The 20,845-nt window shown below is 38.3% G+C and overlaps 2 protein-coding genes across 2 annotated transcripts in view; both read left to right on the top strand.

The window, feature by feature from the left end:
* Nucleotides 1–1,094: 1,094 nt before the first annotated feature.
* The window catches only part of LOC306648537 (vomeronasal type-1 receptor 4-like), a gene marked incomplete at both ends in the record, with an annotated part of 89,248 nt that continues 69,497 nt past the window's right edge, over nt 1,095–20,845 (top strand). Inside the window, one exon of the mRNA XM_079118722.1 lies at nt 1,095–1,358. Coding sequence (XP_078974848.1) covers nt 1,095–1,358 — 264 coding nt within the window. The remainder of the gene's footprint in view (nt 1,359–20,845) is intronic.
* LOC306648785 (DNA topoisomerase 1-like) lies at nt 14,065–17,616 on the top strand. Its single transcript, XM_079119112.1, has one exon. It carries the CDS (start codon nt 14,311–14,313, stop codon nt 16,612–16,614), a length of 2,304 nt encoding a protein of 767 aa, XP_078975238.1. The 5' UTR covers nt 14,065–14,310; the 3' UTR covers nt 16,615–17,616.

The raw sequence follows: 20,845 nt of genomic DNA, 5'->3' as shown, positions 1-20,845 counted from the left end.
CCAATGTAGAGACAGGGCAATTTCTGGAGGACTACAATATCATTCATCAGGTGGCAATTGCTGGTATAGAGGATTATATCTGATTCAATAAGTGGATGCAACCAGTGTAGCCACAAGTTTGCACCAATTTGAACACTGATTGCCAATTCACAAGACTCCTGGTCTAGAGTCATCATTGTCAAGCATGATATTAACTACTATTTTATTTGAGTTTCTCGTTGGTGTGTTCTTATACTGGGGCATGGTTTAAATAAAAACATTGAACTATTCCCCTATGTTAATTATTCTTTGAATGATACCTCTTTTATTCAGTCCCCATTAGAATGGTTTCCCTACTTTAATTCTATTGTGCATTTTAAAAATTATTAGCACTGGATACATCAAACTCATACTGCCTATGGCATTGAAAGAAAGTAAATTTGTAATTTAATGTACTTTATCATACCATATCAGCAATGCCTGATGTCTTTGTGCAGTTCAATACATATTTTCTTAAGTGTGAACACAGAAATATTCTTTGTTATTATAAAAATCCATTGCTTACATTGAAGTTTAGGTCAGAAATTCCCTGAGATCTCATGTGTTGTATGGTGTGAATGGCAAATGAAGTTCTTTACCCAATGCGACTAAAAATTATCAGTTCACTCTGAATCATTTAATACTAAATTCTTTCTATGTAATTACTCTCACATTTCATTGACCCTCCCAGGTAATCACCACCTGATCAAGACTCATTTTTGTATAAGACAAACTGTTGATTTTCCCGAGCAACATGTGCATCTTGAGGTGTTTGTAATCCCAGAGTTGCATGCAATATAATTAGACTTGTTGTCAATATATTATTTTAAGATGGGGATCCCTCTAAGTTCCTTAGGCTGACTTCAAACTTCTATACTCGAGATATTCTTCTGCCTCAGCTCCACAGGTTGCAAATGCATACAGGTGATAACCTCTGTGTTTAGGCACAGCTATTGATAATATTTCATTTTCTCTGAAGAATTACTGTTACCATAATGTAAAGGAGTATGTGCTGAATGACAGAATGGTCTGCAAGAATAAGACAACAGGATTGACCTAATTTGCTTAATGACAGAATGGCCTCCAGGAATATGGGAATAGGACTGATCTTCTTATCACAGGTTGCTGTTGGAGTTCTGGGAAATTTCTCTCAGCTTTATTATTATTTGGTCCTTTCATGCAATGAATGTACATTAACATCCAAAGATAAGATTCTCTGGCACCTGATCATAGCCAACTCCTTGGTCATCCTCTCTAAAGGTATTCCCCAGACAATAACAGCTTTTGGGTTGAAGCATTTCTTCAATGACCTTGGATGCAAACTTATTTTATACATTCAGCGAGTGGGCAGGAGTGTGTATATTGGCATCACCTGCCTCTTGTGCATCTTCTGGAATGTCAAAATCAGCCCCATGGACTCTTGTTGGAAGCATCTACAAGGAAAATTTCCAAAGCATATTGGCTTATTCATTTCCATCTGCTGGATGCTGTACATTGTAGTGAATTCCATTTTTCCTGTCTATATGCTTAACAAATGGAGTAGTAAAAACCTGACAGAGAAAAGAGATTTTGGGTACTGTACTTCTGCAGGGCGTGACAAATTAACAATCTTATTATATGCAACTTTGTTTATATTTCCTGAAGTTGTGTTTTCTGTGCTCATAATCTGGTCCAATGGCTCAATGATTCTATTTCTGCACAGACACAGGCAGCAGGTTCAGCACATTCACAGCATCAAAGATTCCCCCAGATCCTGCCCTGAGTCCCGAGCCACCCAGAGAATCCTTGTCCTGGTGTGCACCTTTGTGACTTTCCACACACTCTCTGCTGTATTAAATGTTTATGTTTATTTCTTTTCCATCCACACAGGGTGGTTGGTAAACACCGATGACATAATTTCAGTATGTTTTCCCACCATCAGCCCCTTTATTTTCATGAAGCATGATCCCACTGTAATACAAAGTTCTGCTGTGTGCTGTGGGAGATTCATAAAATCCCAGAACTCAGGAAGCTAAACAGGAGCACCGCAAGTTCAAGGCCAGGTGTAAAATGTCAGCAGGACCCTGTCTCCAAAGTGAGAAAAATAAAGGGTGGTGTTTAAACTCAGTGGTGATCAGTGCTAAAGCATCCATGGGTTCAGTCCTCAGTAACAAAATACTAGCCAAAAGTTGCCTAATTATGCCACAAGTACAAAATTGCATGTCTTTAAACAATATTCAAGGGTTTCTGTGTTCTTCATACTGAAAACAGCAATAGAGAAATGAATGAAATTGTCACTTGACATTCTAAACTTAAAGATGATGTGAGCCCTCAGCTGAATGACTGTGGGACCACATGGGCATGGTGCAGGTGAAGAGAGCTGGTGATCCTGACCCTGAGCAGAGACTTCCATAGCTAGATGTCCTAGTTCCTGATGGTGGAGGCAAATGAATGTAGAAATTCCCACTCCTTCAAAGTCAATTGAATCACAATGGTTGACCAAGGGTCACACGCTTGGAAAGTTTTCATGTTACAAATGGAGTGAAGAAATGAGTAATGTACACTGGTGTAGGATAATTTTCCTTAGCACACTTGGATCATTTATATATGCATGAAAAGTTTTGTTTCACATTTTCTTTGTTGGATACATGTTGAAACAGAGTTTGAGAAGACAGATTTATCATCAATTCCTGGAATAAAGGAGAGATTTACTTACTGTGCTGTGAAATAAAAATAATGTCTCTCTCAGGTGCAAGGAACAAGGAACTCAGGTGCAGTTCTCCTTAAAGTGCTTGTTTCCTGTGTACAGGGATCCTCTGGTGTGATGCCAACTCCTTCCCCTGGAGCAATCACCAGGTCCAATTTTTACACCCAACTTCAGTTGGTGGGATAATGGGAAGCTGGTGTGAGTAAAGTGCTCCTGCTGCCTGCTTCGCCACTAGGAGGGAAGTGCCTAGTGTGTGATATAGTAAATACTTCTCATCTCTGAGCTCTACACAGGAGTCTTAGCATAATCAAACACCTTCACATTTTGTGAAAATACCCACAGCTCTCTTCCAAACAGGTGGAGAGAAGGGCAGGTACTTACCTACACTCTTAAAAAGTAGTACTTCCTTCTCTCTAAATCAGTCCTTCCTTCCTCCATTCTTGCCCCCCAGCAACCCCCAATATGTGTCTTCATCCACTTATCAGTGAGATCATTCGTCCTTTGGTTTTTTGAGATTGGCTTATCTCACTTAGCATGATATTCTCCAATTTCATCCATATGCCTTCAAATGCCATAATTTTATCATTCTTTATGGCTAAGTAATATTCCATTGTTTATATATACACCACAGTTTCTTTATTGATTCATGAATTGAAGGCCATCTAGGTTGGATACAAAATCTGGCAATTGTGAATTGAGCAGCTATGAACATTGATGTGCCTGTATCTCAGTAGTATGCTGATATTAAATCCTTTGGGTATAGGCTGAGGAGTGGGATAGGTTGGTCAAATTGTGGTTCCATTCCAAACGTTGTGAGGAATCTCCACACTGCTTTCCAGAGTGGCTGCACTAATTTGCATCCATACCACCAATTTATGGGTGTACCTTTTTACAAACATCCTCGCCAACACCCATTGTTGTTTGTTCTTGATAATCACCATTCTAATCGGGGTGAGATGGAATCATAGGGCAGTTTTGATTTGCATTTCTCTTACTATTAGAGATGTTGAACATTTTTTCATGTATCCGTTGATTGCTTATAGATGTTCTTATGTGAAGTGTCTGTTCATTTCCTTAGCCCATTTGTTGATTGGATTATTTGTTTTGTTGGTGTAATATTTCTTGAGTTCTTTATATATTCTGGAAATTAGTGCTCTACCTGAAGTAAGAGTGGCAAAGATATTCTCCCACTCTGTAGGCTCTCTCTTCACATTACTGATAGTTTCCTTTGCTGAGAGAAAGCTATTTAGTTTGAATCTATCTCCGTTGTTGATTCTTGCTTTTATTTCTTGTGCTATGGGAGTCCTGTTAAGAAAGTCTGATCCTAGGGTGAAATGTTGAAGATTTGGACCTACTTTTTCATCTAAAAGATTCAGGGACTCTGGTCTGATTCTGAGGTCCTGGATCCATCTTGAGTTGAGTTTTGTGCAGGGTGAGAGATAGGGGTTTCATTTCATTCTGTTGCATAGTGTTTTCCAGTTTTCCCAGCACCATTTGTTGAAGAGGCTATCATTTCTCCACTGCGTATTTTTGGTCCCTTACTCTAGTATGAAAAAATTGTATTTATTTGGGTTCATGTTCATGTACTCTATTCTGTACCATTGATCTACCTGTCTATTTTGGTGCCAATACCATGCTGTTTTTGTTACTATTGCTTTGTAGTAGAGTTGAAGATCTGGTATTGCAATATCCCCTGCTTCACTCTTCCTGCTAAGGATTGCTTTAGCTATTCTGGGTTTTTGTTCTTCCCGATAATTTTCATAATTGCTTGGTCTATTTCTGTAAGGTACATCATTGGGATTTTAATTGGAATTGCATTGAATCTGTATAGCACATTAGGTAGTTGGCCATTTTGACAATACTAATTCTGCCTATCCAAGAACATGGGAGATCTTTCCATCTTCTAATGTTTTCTTTAATTTCTTTCTTTAGTGTTCTTTAGTTCTCATTGTAGAGGTCTTTCACCTCTTTTGTGATATTGATTCCCAAGTATTTTATTTTTTTCGATGCTATTGTGTATGGGGTAGATTTCCTAACTTCTCTTTCTGAAGATTCATCACTTATGTATAAAAATGCATTGGAATTATAAGCATTGATCTTGTAACCTGCTGCTTTACTGAATTCACTTATGAGTTCTAAATGTTTTCTGGTGAAATTTCCTGGTTCCTCTAAATATATGATTATGTCATCAGTGAACAGGGATAGTTTGAGTTCTTCTTTTCCTATTTGTATCCCTTTAATTTGTTTGGTTTGTCTAATTGTGCTGGTTAGAGTTTCAAGGACGATGTTGAATGAAAGTGCTGAAAGAGGGCATCCATGCCTTGTTCCAGTTTTTAGGGGGAATGCTTTCAGTTTTTCACCATTTAGAATGATATTGGTCATGGGCTTAGCATAGGTGGCCTTTACAATGTTAAGGAATGTTGCCACTATCCCTATTTTTTCTACTTTTTGAGCATGAAGGGATGCTGTATTTTATCGAATGCTTTTTCTGCATCTATTGAAATAATCATGTGATTCTTAACTTTAAGTGTGTTGATATGGTGAATGACATTTATTGATTTCTGAAAGTAGGATCAACCTTGCATCCCTGGGATAAGACCCACTTGATCGTGGTGCACTATCATTTTAATATATTTTTGTATGGGATTTGCTAAAATTTTGTTGAGAATTTTTGCGTTGATGTTCATTAAGGATATTGGTCTGAAATTTTCTTTTCGTGATGTGTCTCTGTCTGGTTTAGGCATCAGGGTGATATTGGCTTCATAGAATGAGTTTGGGAGGGTTCCCTTCTCTTCTATTTCATGGAATACTTTGAGAAGTATTGGAATGAGCTCTTCTTTAAAGGTTTTGTAGAACTCGGCTGAGAACCCATCCGGTCCCGGACTTTTCTTTGTTGGTAGGCTTTTGATGACCTCTTCTATTTCATTGCTTGAAATTGATTTATTGAAATTGTGTATGTCCTCCTCGTTCAGTTTAGGTAATTCATATGTCTCTAGAAACTTGTTGATGTCTTCGAGGTTTTCTGTTTTGTTGGAGTATAGATTTTCAAAATAGCTTCTAATTATGTTTTGTATTTCACTAGTGTCTGTTGTGATATTTCCTTGTTCTTTCCAAATTTTCGTAACTTGAGTTTTCTCCCTCTTTCTCTTTGTTAGTTTGGCTAAGGGTTTATCAATTTTCTTTATTGTTTCAAGGAACCAACTCTTTATTTTGTAAATTTTTCTGATTGTTTCTTTTATTTCAGTTTCGTTGATTTCAGCTCTGATTTTAACTGTTTCCTGTCTTCTGCTGTTTTTGGTGTTGGTCTGCTCTTCTTTTACTAGGGCCTTGAGCTGTAGTGTTAGGTCATTTATTTGTTGACTTTTTTCTTCTTTTATTGAATGTGCTCCATGAATTAAATCTTCCTCTATGTATTGCTTTCATAGTGTCCCAGCAAGTATGATATGATGTGTATTTGTTCTCATTTAGTTCTAAGAAATTTTAATTCCCTCCTGATGTCTTCTGTTATCCATTCATCATATAATAGTGTATTATGTAATCTCCAGGTTTTGGAGAAGTTTGTTTTTTATTCTGTCATTTATTTTTAATTTATTCCATTATTATCTGATAGAATACAAGGTAGTATCTCTATCTTCTTGTATTTACTAACAGTAGCTTTGTGGCACAAAATATGGTCTATTTTAGAAAAGGATTCATGTGCTGATGGGAATAAAGTGTATTTGCTCTTTATGAGATGGTATATTCTATGTATGTCTGTGAAGTCTAAATTATTGATTGTGTTATTGAGATCTATGGTTTCTTTATTCAATTTTTGTTTGGAAGATCTATCCAGTGGTGACAGAGGTGTGTTAAAATTGCCTATTATTACTGTGTTGTGGTCTATTTGATTTCTGGAATTGAGAAAGATTTGTTTGATGTACATGATTAAGCTAATGTTTGAGGCATAGATATTCATGATTGTTATGTCTTGCTGAATTATGCTTTGTGTAAGCAGTATGTAATGTTCTTCTTTATCCCTTCTGACTAGTTTTGGCTTGAAGTCCACATTATCTGAAATGAGGATGGATACTCCAGCTTTGTTGCTGTGTCTGTGTGCATACTATATTTTTTCCCATCCTTTTACCTTTTATCTGTGGGTATCTCTTTCTATGAGATGAGTCTCTTGCAGGAAGCATGTTGTTGGCTTTTTCTTTTTATTCCACTCTGCCAGTCTATGTCTTTTTTGATGAGTTCAGACCATTAACATTCAGGGTTATTTTTGTGATAACTGGGATTTGTATTCCCATTCATTTGACTCATTTTTGTTTTTTCACATGATTTGGTTCTCCTTTATTTGACTATTCCTTTAGGCTAGTTCCTCTCGTTGCTGATTTGTATCACTGTTTTTCATCTCTTCCTCATGGAATATTTTGCTGAGAATGTTCTGTAATGCCGTCTTTCTTTTTGTAAATTCTTTCAGCTTTTGTTTATCATGGGAGCATTTTATTTCATCCTCAAACTGAAAGTAAGTTTTGCTGAGTATAAGATTAAGATTCTTGGTTGGCATCCATTTTCTTTCAGGGCTTGGCAAACGTTGTTCCAGGCCCTTCTAGCTTTTAGGGTCTGGATTGAAAAATCTGCTGATATTCTTATTGGTTCCCCCTGAATGTAATTTCATTCTTTTCTCTCACAACCTTTAAAATTCTGTCTTTATTTTGTATGTTAGGTATTTTCATAATAATGTGTCTCAGTGTGGGTTTGTTGTAATTTTGTATATTTGGAGTTCTATAAGCCTCTTGTACCTGGTTTTCCATTTCATTCTTCAGATTTGGGAAATTTTCTGATATTATTTCATTGAATAAATTGTTCGTTCCTTTGGTTTTTTTCTCTAATCCTTCCTCAATCCCAATAGTTCTTAAAATTGGCCTTTTCATGATATCCCATAATTCTTGTAGATTCTGTTCATGATTTCTTACCGTCTTCTCTGTTTTTTCAATATTTTTTTCCAGATTAAATATTTTGTCTTCAATGTCTGAGGTTCCATCTTCCAGGTGTTCTATCCTATTGGTTATGCTTTCTATGGAGTTTTTAGCTTGGTTTATTGTTTCCTTCATTTCAAGGATTTCTGGTTTTTTTTTTTTTTTTTAGTATCTCTAACTCTTTATTGAAATGATATTTTGCTTCCCATTTTTGCTCTTTTAATTGTTGATTGCTGTGATCATTTAATGCCTGCATTTGCTCTTTCACCTTATCCTTCAATGCCTGCAGTTGCTCTTTCATCTCCTCGTTTGCTTCCCTGAATTTTGTAATTATGTACATTCTGAACTCCCTTTCTGACATTTCTTCAGCTGTGCTGTCACTGAGTTTTATTGATATAGTATCTAGGTTTGTTTGGGACATTTTCTTCCCTTGTTTTCTCATATTGGTCAGAACAGTGGGACTCTGACATATTGCAGATTTCTTCTATTGGCTTATAGTGTCCCTATAGATTTCCAGTATATCCCCTCCCAGCCTTCAGTAGCCTGAAATCTTGGAGGAACTTGTTAATGCAATGCTTCCAAAGAAAGCTGCCCTTAGCCCGCTACTGTTCCAGGGCTCGGGGCTGGTTCTGTGTGAAAATCCTCTCATTGGGTGGGCCTGCAAGGAGATGCTTGCTGTAGACAGGGCCTACTGCTGCTGGAGGGAGTTGTGCTGCTTGGGGAAAGCCTCTCATTGTCCTGCCTTGGTCCCAGAAGCTGTCTGCAGGCCGGGGCCTGCTGCTGGGTTCACGGTTTGGGGTTGGCTCTGTGTAGAAAAGCTCTCTCTGGGTGGGCTTGCTCCAAGAAGCTGGCTGTGGACCCTGCTTTCTGTTGGAGGGAGCGGGGATTCTTGGGGAAGTCTCTCGCTGCCCTCCCCTGCTCTGAGAACCTGTCCACTCTCCGGTCCTGCCGCCCAGGCCAAGCTTCACCCAGTGGGAGAGACTCACCCCTCCACTCTATGTTAGTCTGAGTCTCTCAACACCTCCCCTTCTTGAAAGATGAGTTCTGGAAAGACAGGAGAAGCAGTCACACTCTAGTCCACCATCGTGGATCCCTGCCAAGGCTTTGCTATTAAAGTCTATGTCTTATTTTATGGAAAAGTCTGAGTTGAGTATGAAGGATATTCTAATAGGGTAAACCCCTCAGGTATTATTGATTTCCAGGGAAACATCAACATTAAGTGACTGTGGAAGTGATGTGGTAAATGCTGGATTTTCAAGGTGTGAAACTAGATCAAGCTAGTAGATGGGTTATGTGTGGAATGAAAAGACTTCACAACAAATAATTTTTATGTGGTAAATGCTGATGAAATAAACATATTCACAGGGACAAGTAGAGAGGTGGGACCTGCCCAGTGCTTCCTGGGAAAATCCTCACTGTGGAACCTGCCTGGTGTCGTCCTGAGAGGCTCAGGACTCAGCTTCCTCCTGTGGATTGCCTCAGAACTGTACTATGTGAACAGTGGCACTCAAGAGGCATTTACTAACAAGAGACAGGGCAAATGTTTTCCAGTGGAGTGTTGAGGGGAAGTACAGTGCATGACATAGGCAGCAATAGGGAACTTAGATATCCCCACACAAGGGGAGATTCACTGGAGATGAGCAGGTCCCAGTGATTCACAACATAGGGTGGTGGAAATTCAGACACAGGGAGGCCAACTGACTCTGTAAACCAGTAACAGGGACAGTATCCTGGCAATCTACATTTGTCAGGGGTCCACTTCTGCACCACAGACTGCCTACAGAAAGCCTGTGATCTCAGGTCTCATGCTTGTACCCAGACACCAGGCTCTGTGCCACTTCAAAAACATCTCTGGTGAGAGTAAGGGCACAGCATCCCACTGTGTCAGATAAGCATCCCTGAGACTTGCACCCTGTCCTGTGCACCCAGAAAAGACCCTCAGCAGACACAGCACAGCTTCCTGCCAGCATGCAGCCTCAGGCCCCTGGGCTAATCAACAAGAACTGACAGGTAAGGAATCCACAGCAACCAGGAAGTAGCTCCTCTGCCCAGCAGCTCTAGGAGGCTCCACGGTGACAGGCATCTTCTAAAGACCCCCAACCCTGGTGAAATCCAATCCTGGAAGACTCAATAAGTGTTTTCACCACCTTGGCTTGGACCACTGTGAATAGGCCTAATGTCAAGTTCATCATTCAAATGTCACTCTTCATTTTTATTTGGTCATTGTTGCCTCAGAATTTGGCATTGTGCTATTGATACATTGATTATATTTTTTCCAATGTCTTAAAGCATTACTTGGAATTATTCTGTTTTCTGTGATCAGGTTTACACTTTCTCCTCTTAGACCCTCTTTTCCTCATATATTACCTAATCCTGCCTCAGATCCACACCAGTCATCTTTCTCTTCCTTTAACCTTTGTTTGTGTTATTCTTTTCTAGGTTCACTGTTCTTTACCCTTCTTTCTTTGGTTATATTTCCACTCCCCAATTTTCTCTCTCCATTTTTCTGTTCCTATAAAATATACTAGCAATTTTTCTATCTTTAATATCTAATTTCTCATCCTGTTCCTGAACAATTTCATACCTGGATTAGAGGAACAGTGGAAAACAGTATCATCACCTTTTGTATTTCTAAGGTTTATTAGTACCTGGTTTGCTTTTACAAGACTGTAGAAAATAAGAATTAAAGTTATTTTCTCAAAGTGATGCTGACAGAGAGAGAAGCAGAGGAGATATTAACACAGACACTTCAGAAACCCAAAGGATCACTAGAAGCAATGTTGAAAACTTACATTCCAATAATCCATGAAATCTTGAAGATGTTGACAGATTGCTAGACATGTGTGACCTACATAAATTGAACCATGAGGATATAGAAAACTTAGACCAATGCAATGAGATTGAAGCACAAATTGAAAGCTTTTCAAGAAACAGGAGCCCAGGGCCAGATTGATTCTCAGTTGAGTTATACCAGACCTTTAATGATGTAAGCCCATTTTCCTCAAATTATTCCTTGAAATAGAAAGAGAGGGAGCACTGCCAAACTCATCATATGAACCCAGTATCACTCTGATACTAAAATCAGAAAAAGATACATCAAAGAAAGAAAAACTCAGAAAAATATCCCTGATTCATATATATGTAAAAATGCTGAGTTATATGTCACCAAACCACTTGAAACATACATTAGGAATGTACGCCATGACCAAGCTGGTTTCCTCCCACAGATGGAGGATTGCTTCAACATGTGCAAATCAATAAAAGTGATCCTCAACATAAGTACAGTTAAGGATAAGAATCACATGATTATCCCAATAGATGCTGATGGCATGATCCTATGTTCAAAAGATGCAAAAAGCTGTTATCAAAAGACTTCTAGAGTTGATAAGTATACTTAAAAAGTAGCATTATATAAGTTTAATATTAATAATTGGGTTACTTTGCTACAACACCAACAGTGAATCTGCTGAGAAAAAAATCAGGAAAAACATCTAACTCACAGTGACCTGAAAAAAAAAAAAAAGAAATAAAGAACAAAAACTTGATTATAAATCTAAGCATGGAGGTGAAAGATCTCCATAATAAAAACTATAGAATACTGAAGAAAGTAATTAAAGAAGAACTTAGTTGATGGAAAATGCTCCCAGGTTCTTAAATAGATGAAGTTATTATTGACCAAATGAACATATGACTCAAGTGTTATACACATATGCTGCAATCCACATGAAAATACCAATGACAATTTTCATAGAACTGGAAAAATGTCCTATAATTAATTAAGAAGAATAAGAGACAAAAATAGAGCCATCTTAAGCAAGAACAGTGATGCAGGAGGAACACAAATTATCTTTTAAACTGATGGTATTTTAAGGTTCATTGTAACATGCTTACATTTACTGGGAAATAATTTTTCTATAAGCTAATATCAATTATTAAAATGGTTAGGGAACTATAATCCAGCAGGTACCTATTCTGTTATAAGTTATGAGCAGAGAAAATCTACTGGCTTCATGGCAGGACAGTTCCCAAAAGCCCCACTTGCTTGTGTGTTAGGAACACAAGTGAATCAGCATATTTCACTGAAACAGTTTTCCATGCCATCTCCTAAGCTTCATGACATAAAGCATCAACACTATAGGGTAGTAGTGGCATAATTGCTTAAATGTGATAAACAATACCTGAGTTCAATAAAACTCTTAACAAGGTGTCAAGGTTTTCAACTGATATTACAGTAGGTGTCACATTTGCTTATGTACAGCATGAAGTCTTGTGTTCAGATATTGAGATAGCAAATGTTTGGCTGTTGTTCTTATGTATACATTCAACAGACTTTATTATTTAAAGCAGTTTTAGGCTGATAGAAAAATTGAGTAGAAGGTGAAGTCTTTTACCATATATCCCTACACCCTCAATCCCTACTCCATAATTAAATTCCTAAAACAGGTGGTGTATTAGACACAACAAAGAGGATAATTTTTAATGGGTAAACACCACACACACACACACACACAAACAATAAGTGGTGTTGGAAATCCACAATTGTTATGTTCAACTTTCCTTATAAATTTCTTGTCACTTTGCCTCAAAAAAGCATACACATCTGATGGTCCCAGTACTGATACAATGATTGACCCCATGATCTGCACCATGCCCAGAGTTATAGGAAAGATTCTACTTAAGAATCACCATTCAGATTAGTTTCTACACAGAACTAAAGTATTCCTATAAGGTCTTCCTATTCTGTACAACAAGTTGCAGATTTTGTAGTTCTGGTTCTAAATACCCAGAGAATGTAGCATATAAGTCCTATAAGGAAGAATAAGTAGCTCATTGATTTTAAGTCCATATCCCCCTGTACCTTGAAAAGTGGTGTAGTCTCATTCAGCAGCCATGTTCTGAGAGGATCACTTTACATTCAACTAGAAGCCATCAGGGATGGCTGCAGGATCTGAAATCCCATTGCTCTTCACTGCATGAGTCCACTCCTCAGGTACATTTCTGCTTCCTGTGTGGCTCTGGCATTCAACCACCTTCAACAGACAATCCTGTTTCTGGTGTGATAACTTACCCAGATTTTTGAAATGTGTCTTCCTTCACAGATGCTGCTCTCAGACTCACACTGCATTACTCACAAAACTCTTACCCTTTGCCAGGATGGTGATCTCAGTGCAAGGCCTCTGTGACAAGGACTTGTGTTGAAGGGAGATGGCCAGCTCCTCAGATATGGGTCTGTGACTCTGTGACCTCACCTCCTGATGGACCTGCAACTATCAATCTGCCTGTATCAGCCATGGGTGTGCAGACTTGCAAAGTTGAGAACACTTCTGAAAACTTGTTCCAAGGATGATAATTATAACTTTCTTGTTGGCATCTCTTAACTGGATCCTGGAGTGTTGGGAGAGCCTGCTCCTTATCCTTGATCCCTGCAGGCACAGTCACATGCAGGGGAAGAGTAAATACTGTGGTCTGATATGTAAGTTACAGGGTTTACAAGGAAAATACAAAATGGAATCAACAATAGTAAAAACATACTTAGTTGTGTAATAGCTATCTTAAATTTTGGCTGAGCTATATATTATAACCCCTGTTTGAGATCACAGTAATTTTATAGCAAAAATCAATCTTTTGAATATAACTGTAAATGAGCTGAAGTCTGACTTATTTTGGAGTCATTGTAACATGTAGGAAGGTAGGAAGCAGAGCCTTATCTCAGGTAAGGAAGGGCTCTTCATAAATCTTACACAAAGCAGTCTAGTTCTGAGGCTGATCTTTACCTTTTTTAAATATTATTTTATAAAGTTTACATTTATTGTTTCCTGTCTATATAAATGTTAATTAACACGGTATAATATTATACCTAAAACATGAATCAAAGAAAGCTGAGAGAGCTTTTAAATTTCCTTTTGTGTAGTAAAGTGGAAAAATGTTTTCCTGTTTCATGATATAAAGCATTAAACAGATCAGACTCTCATTATCTTTTAGAAATATATTTACATTTTTATCCCAGTGCAGAAGGCAACATAAGGTTCAGGTCAGTTACAGAACACTAAATGATATAAAGAAATCCCCAATAAAATTTTTTATTCTGATAAGTTTAAAATTACCAATACAAATTTAGGTTGGAGAACACCAGCTTGATAAAATGTTCTTTTAAACCTTTGAAAGACATGTATACCTGGAAGGTAAGAACACGTTTAATATATAAAAAAGAGTAATAGAAAAAATTAATGTTTTAAGAATCATTGGTCATTTTAGCATATAGAATGAAATTTGGTTTATATCAGTACATTAATATTTGACCTTAGGAAAACACCTTGAATAGTTTTAACTGTTTTGTTACTTATATATAAACCTTTTAAAATTTATCCTTAATTTACACTTTTTAAAAATTTTTAGGAAATGCGAACTTAGGCTGTTACACAACTGCTGGGGTCTGTTCTCGTCGCCCACCCGGCAGTCTGTCAGCGTCGCCTCCGCTGTCGCCACCTCAGCGGTTCCGGGAATCTCAGGCCCGCCGCCGCCGCCACTGCTTACCCGCGCCTCCGCGAGCCTCCCGGGGTCCCGTCCGCCCGCCCGCACAGGCCGGCCCGACCGTCCACGTCTCCCCGCGCCGCCCCGCCGCCCGCCGCGCTCGCCGCTCTGGCGGACATGAGTGGGGACCACCTCCACAACGATTCCCAGATCGAAGCGGATTTCCGATTGAATGATTCTCATAAACACAAAGATAAACACAAAGATCGAGAACACCGACATAAAGAGCACAAGAAGGACAAGGAGAAGGACCGGGAAAAATCCAAGCATAGCAACAGTGAACATAAAGATTCTGAAAAGAAACACAAAGAGAAGGAGAAAACCAAACACAAAGATGGAAGCTCAGAAAAGCATAAGGATAAACACAAAGACAGAGACAAGGAAAAACGAAAGGAGGAAAAGATTAGAGCCTCTGGAGATGCAAAAATAAAGAAAGAGAAGGAAAATGGCTTCTCTAGCCCACCACGAATTAAAGACGAACCTGAGGATGATGGCTATTTTGCTTCTCCTAAAGAGGACATAAAGCCATTAAAGAGACCTCGAGATGAGGATGACGCTGATTATAAACCTAAGAAAATCAAAACAGAAGATATCAAGAAGGAGAAGAAAGGAAAACTAGAGGAAGAAGAGGATGGTAAATTGAAAAAACCTAAGAATAAAGATAAAGATAAAAAAGTTCCTGAGCCAGATAACAAGAAAAAGAAGCCAAAGAAAGAAGAGGAGCAGAAGTGGAAATGGTGGGAAGAAGAACGCTATCCTGAAGGCATCAAGTGGAAATTCTTAGAACATAAAGGCCCTGTGTTTGCTCCACCATATGAGCCTCTTCCAGAAAGTGTCAAGTTTTACTATGATGGTAAAGTCATGAAGCTGAGCCCCAAAGCAGAAGAAGTAGCTACATTCTTTGCAAAAATGCTCGACCATGAATATACTACTAAGGAAATATTTAGAAAAAATTTCTTTAAAGACTGGAGAAAGGAAATGACTAATGAAGAGAAGAATACAATCACCAATCTAAGCAAATGTGATTTTACCCATATGAGCCAGTATTTCAAAGCTCAGTCGGAAGCTCGGAAACAGATGAGCAAGGAAGAGAAATTGAAAATCAAAGAGGAAAATGAAAAATTACTGAAAGAATATGGCTTCTGTATTATGGACAACCATAGAGAGAGGATTGCCAACTTCAAGATAGAGCCTCCTGGGCTTTTCCCGGGCCGTGGCAACCACCCCAAGACAGGCATGCTGAAAAGAAGGATCATGCCTGAGGACATAATCATCAACTGTAGCAAAGATGACAAGGTTCCTTCTCCTCCTCCAGGACATAAGTGGAAAGAGGTCCGGCATGATAACAAAGTTACTTGGCTGGTCTCTTGGACAGAGAATATCCAAGATTCCATTAAATACATCATGCTAAATCCCAGTTCACGAATCAAGGGTGAGAAAGACTGGCAGAAATACGAGACTGCTCGGCGGCTGAAGAAATGTGTGGATAAGATCCGAAACCAGTATCGGGAAGACTGGAAGTCCAAAGAGATGAAAGTCCGGCAGAGAGCTGTAGCACTATACTTTATTGACAAGCTTGCTCTAAGAGCAGGCAATGAGAAGGAGGAAGGAGAAACGGCAGACACTGTGGGTTGCTGTTCACTTCGTGTGGAGCACATCAATCTGCACCCAGAATTGGATGGTCAAGAATATGTGGTAGAGTTTGACTTCCTTGGGAAGGACTCAATCAGATATTATAACAAGGTCCCAGTTGAGAAACGAGTTTTTAAGAACTTACAACTATTTATGGAGAACAAGCAGCCTGAGGATGATCTTTTCGATAGACTAAATACTGGTATTCTAAACAAACACCTTCAGGATCTCATGGAGGGCTTGACAGCCAAGGTGTTCCGTACTTACAATGCCTCCATCACACTACAGCAACAGCTCAAAGAACTCACAGCCCCGGATGAAAATATTCCAGCAAAGATTCTTTCCTATAACCGTGCCAATCGAGCTGTTGCGATTCTTTGTAACCATCAGAGGGCACCACCAAAAACATTTGAGATGTCTATGATGAACTTGCAGTCTAAGATTGATGCCAAGAAGGATCAGCTAGCAGATGCCCGGAGACACCTGAAAAGCGCTAAGGCTGATGCCAAAGTTATGAAGGATGCAAAGACCAAGAAGGTAGTAGAGTCAAAGAAGAAGGCTGTGCAGAGACTGGAGGAACAGTTGATGAAGTTGGAAGTTCAGGCCACAGACCGAGAAGAGAATAAACATATTGCATTGGGAACCTCTAAACTCAATTATCTGGACCCTAGGATCACAGTGGCTTGGTGCAAGAAGTGGGGTGTCCCAATTGAGAAAATTTACCACAAAACCCAGCGGGAGAAGTTTGCCTGGGCCATTGATATGGCCAATGAGGACTACGAGTTTTAGCTGGTCTCAAAGGGCAGGGTTCTGTGAAAAGGAACAGTATGGTTTGAGGAAGATGGATAAACTGTGAGCCTCGCTTGTCCTCGCACCTGAGGGAGAAAGGCAGCAAGTCTTAACAAACCAACATCTTTGCGAAAAGATAAACCTGGAGATATTATAAGGGAGAGCTGAGCCAGTTGTCCTATGGACAACTTATTTAAAAATATTTCAGATATCAAAATTCTAGCTGTATGATTTGTTTTGAATTTTGTTTTTATTTTCAAGAGGGAAAGTGCATGGGAATTTGTTGGAATTATGCCAAGCAAATTCACCATTTCACTGAGGCGTTTGGATTCTCTTAGCTACTGTATGCGAAGTCCGATTATATTGGTGCGTTTTTACAGTTAGGGTTTTGCAATAACTTCTATATTATAATAGAAACAAATTCCTAAACTCCCTCCCTTTTCCCCCATTTCAGGAATTTAAAATTAAGTAGAACAAAAACCCAGCGCATCTGTTAGAGTCTTCACTCTATTGTCATGGGAATCAGTCTTCATTAAACTTGAAGCAGTCCTGACATTGGCAGTGTTTTGGTTCAGACACCTGTTCACAGAAAAGCATGATGGGAAAATATTTCCTGACTTGAGTGTTCCTTTTTAAATGTGAATTTTTATTTCTTTTTAATTATTTTAAAATATTTAAACCTTTTTCTTGATCTTAAAGATTGTGTAGATTGGGGTTGGGGAGGGATGAAGTGTGAGTGAGTCTAAGGATAATGAAATAATCAGTGACTGAAACCATTTTCCCATCATCCTTTGTTCTGAGCATTCTCTGTACCCTTTAAGATATCCATCTTTCTTTTTAAACCCAGGTCTTTCACTTGAAAGATTTTATTGTATAAAATGTTCCACAGGTCAGTAAATTTAGAGGAAAATGAGTATTTGGTCCAAAAAGGAAAAATAATCAAGATTTTAGGGCTTTTATTTTTTCTTTTGTAATTGTGTAAAAAATGGAGAAAAAAACATAAAAAGCCCAATTTTAATGTGAAGACATTTTTTGCTATAATCATTAGTTTTAGAGGCATTGTTAGTTTAGTGTGTGTGCAGAGTCCATTTCCCACATCTTTCCTCAAGTATGTTCTATTTTTATCATGAATTCCCTTTTAATCAACTGTAGGTTATTTAAAATAAATTCCTACAACTTAACGGAAAAAAAAATTTTTTTAATTAGACCCTCTTGTTTACTTAGCTGTATTACAGCTTTATTTTATCACATAAAGAAATTTTTATTTAGAAACATTTTTACTAAATATATTTTTATATCTAAAGCCTTGTAATGTTTTAGTTTTTTAATCAGTTGATTCCCTTTTTCAAAATTTACATTCTGAAACAACCCTTATAAATTTCTGAATTTAGATAAATTACTCCATTTTAATCAGATGAAATACTTTGTTATTTATAGAATTATATTTAAGTATAGTTGAAACTTTTGGACCCTTTATATAGAATAATACCTGTTAAGACTTTTAGTAACCATGTTTTCAGTGATAATATAAAGTAAATTTAAAATCCTTTTTCTATTTAACAATTTATAAAAACATCAAAAATGTTTTAAGTATGTTACCCTGTGAAATTTATGGAGTTAAGAGTACTTGATGTTATATTTAACAGTTAGCATTTTAACTCTCTAAACAAATCAGATGTTTCTAACAAATCAATAATCAATCCCATATATGTTAAATCCAATTTAGTTATTTTTTTAAAAGACTAGTATATCAGAGAATTGTATTGAGCTTCATCAGTCATTCCTTTCCTGTTGAAGAAAAATTTAGAACCAATTGATATTAGACATTTTATAAAATTAACATTTTATTTATTTTTTGACCATCTGGAAACAAAACCGTGTTAGTAACTTGAAAGCCATATTTCTGTTTATCCAATTTAAAAACCTTTTAAATCATGTAAATCAAAAGCATTTGGATCCATTTTTTAAAATTTTAATTTATGTGCTCATATGTCAATTTTGGTATCAAATGTATGTAGGCATCACAATACACTGGTGTACGTATACATAAAATAAATAGATGAACAAAGGCCTTATAGTTCATTTCTTAAAACTCATTAGACTGAGAGCTAACCCCTGTAAATTGGTGTCTGAATGAAACAGAGCATTAAGAAAACCTCATAGTTGGATAAACTAGGTCTGATCAAAAATTAACCTAGTCATGCCAGATTGAAATTATGAACTCAAAAAAATAGAATTTTAAAAGTCTTTTTGGCCTCCATCCTGATGTGGTCCCTCTCATCACAGATGAAAAAGAATTAAGAGAATATAGACAAAGGTTATGCCCTATCCCTCCCTGAAAGAGTTTCCTGAAGAGACAGCAAGGGAGCTGTTTCCGTTGGTCTCCTTGGGAGAGCCACCTCAGTTTGGAGTCTTGTTCTAAATCAGTTTTCCTGGTCTCTTGGATATTAGCCTGGCATTTTGGTGGACCAAGTCCAATAGTTGGAAGCTCCTATTGGCAGCTGTTTATATTTTAATGTAAGCTTTAGTGAACATGGTTAAAAACATTTTTAATCATTTTTTCCAAATTTGACTATAAAACTTTTGATCAAGATGTTCAGGCTGCCCAACGACAATTTGGTGGTGCCCTGAGGGGGCCATCTGACCTCAAAATTTGGTCATTCTTTCTCACGGAATTTACAGAAAGAAAAGACATTGCAGCCAGTTCTGTAGTCACTGGCTCTCTTGTGGAATTCCTGGAAATTAGATACCATGCAATGGAGGGGAGTACATGACTGCCGTGAGGGAGACAGACCCATGATTACACTTAAGAGCAACAAAAAACAGAAAAGGACAAACACAGAACAGATAAAACACCAAAGACACGGACAAGTGGCCACTCAAGATTCTGGACCAGAGAAACTGAGCAACATCTTGCCAGTCCCAGACTTGGGAAGTAATGCTGACTCCAGCCTTCCTCAGAGTCCCCAGAGGCAGACCTGCCAGAAACAGACTTACTGGTCCCCCAGGGCTACAGAAACAGGTGACTCTCGAAGAATTTAGTTCAGTCCTGTGGTGGGGTTCCACAGGCCGTGCAGCCTAGGGCTGAAGAAAATATCTCAGAGGCCTTCCCCTAGGAGAAAGGTTGTGACCTCTCTTCTCTGCAGGAGTTTCCAGGTCAGTGGTGAATGGTGGTTACCCACCAGACAGTGAGAATCTTGCTGGGGCCTCCAAATGTTATGGGGCACAATTTAAGAACAGACCAATCACCATTGAGAAGTCCAAATTTGAGAGTCTTTATTAAGCCGGCTGGCTGACTGTCTCACACAATGCCCCAAAAAATAGCTATTGGGAGAACAGCCCTGACCACAGTATTGTAGGTGTTCTTATACCAATATATCACATTAATCATAAGTGTCTCTTGCTATGATTCAAAATTACACATTAACATCATGAGATCATTGACAGAGGGGGTAGTGGGTCAAAAGGAACCTTACGTAGGTACAAACTAAAGAATGGTTACTAACATTCACACAATCACTGTTCACATGGTACATAGTTTAGGAGCATTAGGGATCAAAAGAGCAATGTTTCCTTACATAGGAATTATCATTTTGTATTGTTAAACATGTCACACTAAGTAATTGATGATGGGCACAGAGATGGGATGTTCCCATGGGAGAAGCTTATTTCCTACATAACATGAAGTCCCAGAGTAAAATGGAGTCCATTTAGTCATTTCCCTTAGAGTCTGGCCTATAACATTCTCATGGAGCCAGATCTGTCAGCCCATCACAGTAGGAGTCAGGGTGAAGGGGAACTATAAAGAATGCATCTTTGAGATCCAGGACTGTGAAGTGTTTGGTAGAAGGCGGAATGTGGGAAAGAAGGGTGTAAGGGTTAGGAACCACTGGGTGGATGGAATAACTGCCTCGTTAATTAAGCAGAGATCCTAGACTAAGCAATAGGCTCCTGAGGGTTTACATACTGGCAACATGGGGGTGTTACAGGGGGAGTCAGTAGGGATAAGGAGTCCATGAGTAAGCAACAGATATGTGATGGGTTTAAGTCCTTCCCTGTGGGTATGGAAATAGGAAACTGGGAATGTGAAGGAAACTTGATTTGAGGTTCCAGATGAATAAGGACTGGCTTGTGCTGAGAGACTATGACTGGCTTGGAGCTATCCCAGACTTGGGAGTTGACCAGGTCTGGGACAATGGTAGGGTAGGTGGTGTTGAGGCCCTAGAGAATG

Source organism: Sciurus vulgaris (assembly GCF_902686455.1).
Source record: "Sciurus vulgaris genome assembly, chromosome: 17".
Taxonomy (NCBI): domain Eukaryota; kingdom Metazoa; phylum Chordata; class Mammalia; order Rodentia; family Sciuridae; genus Sciurus; species Sciurus vulgaris.
Note: the sequence above shows the minus strand (reverse complement) of the source record. Positions and strands in the feature narration are given on the sequence as shown.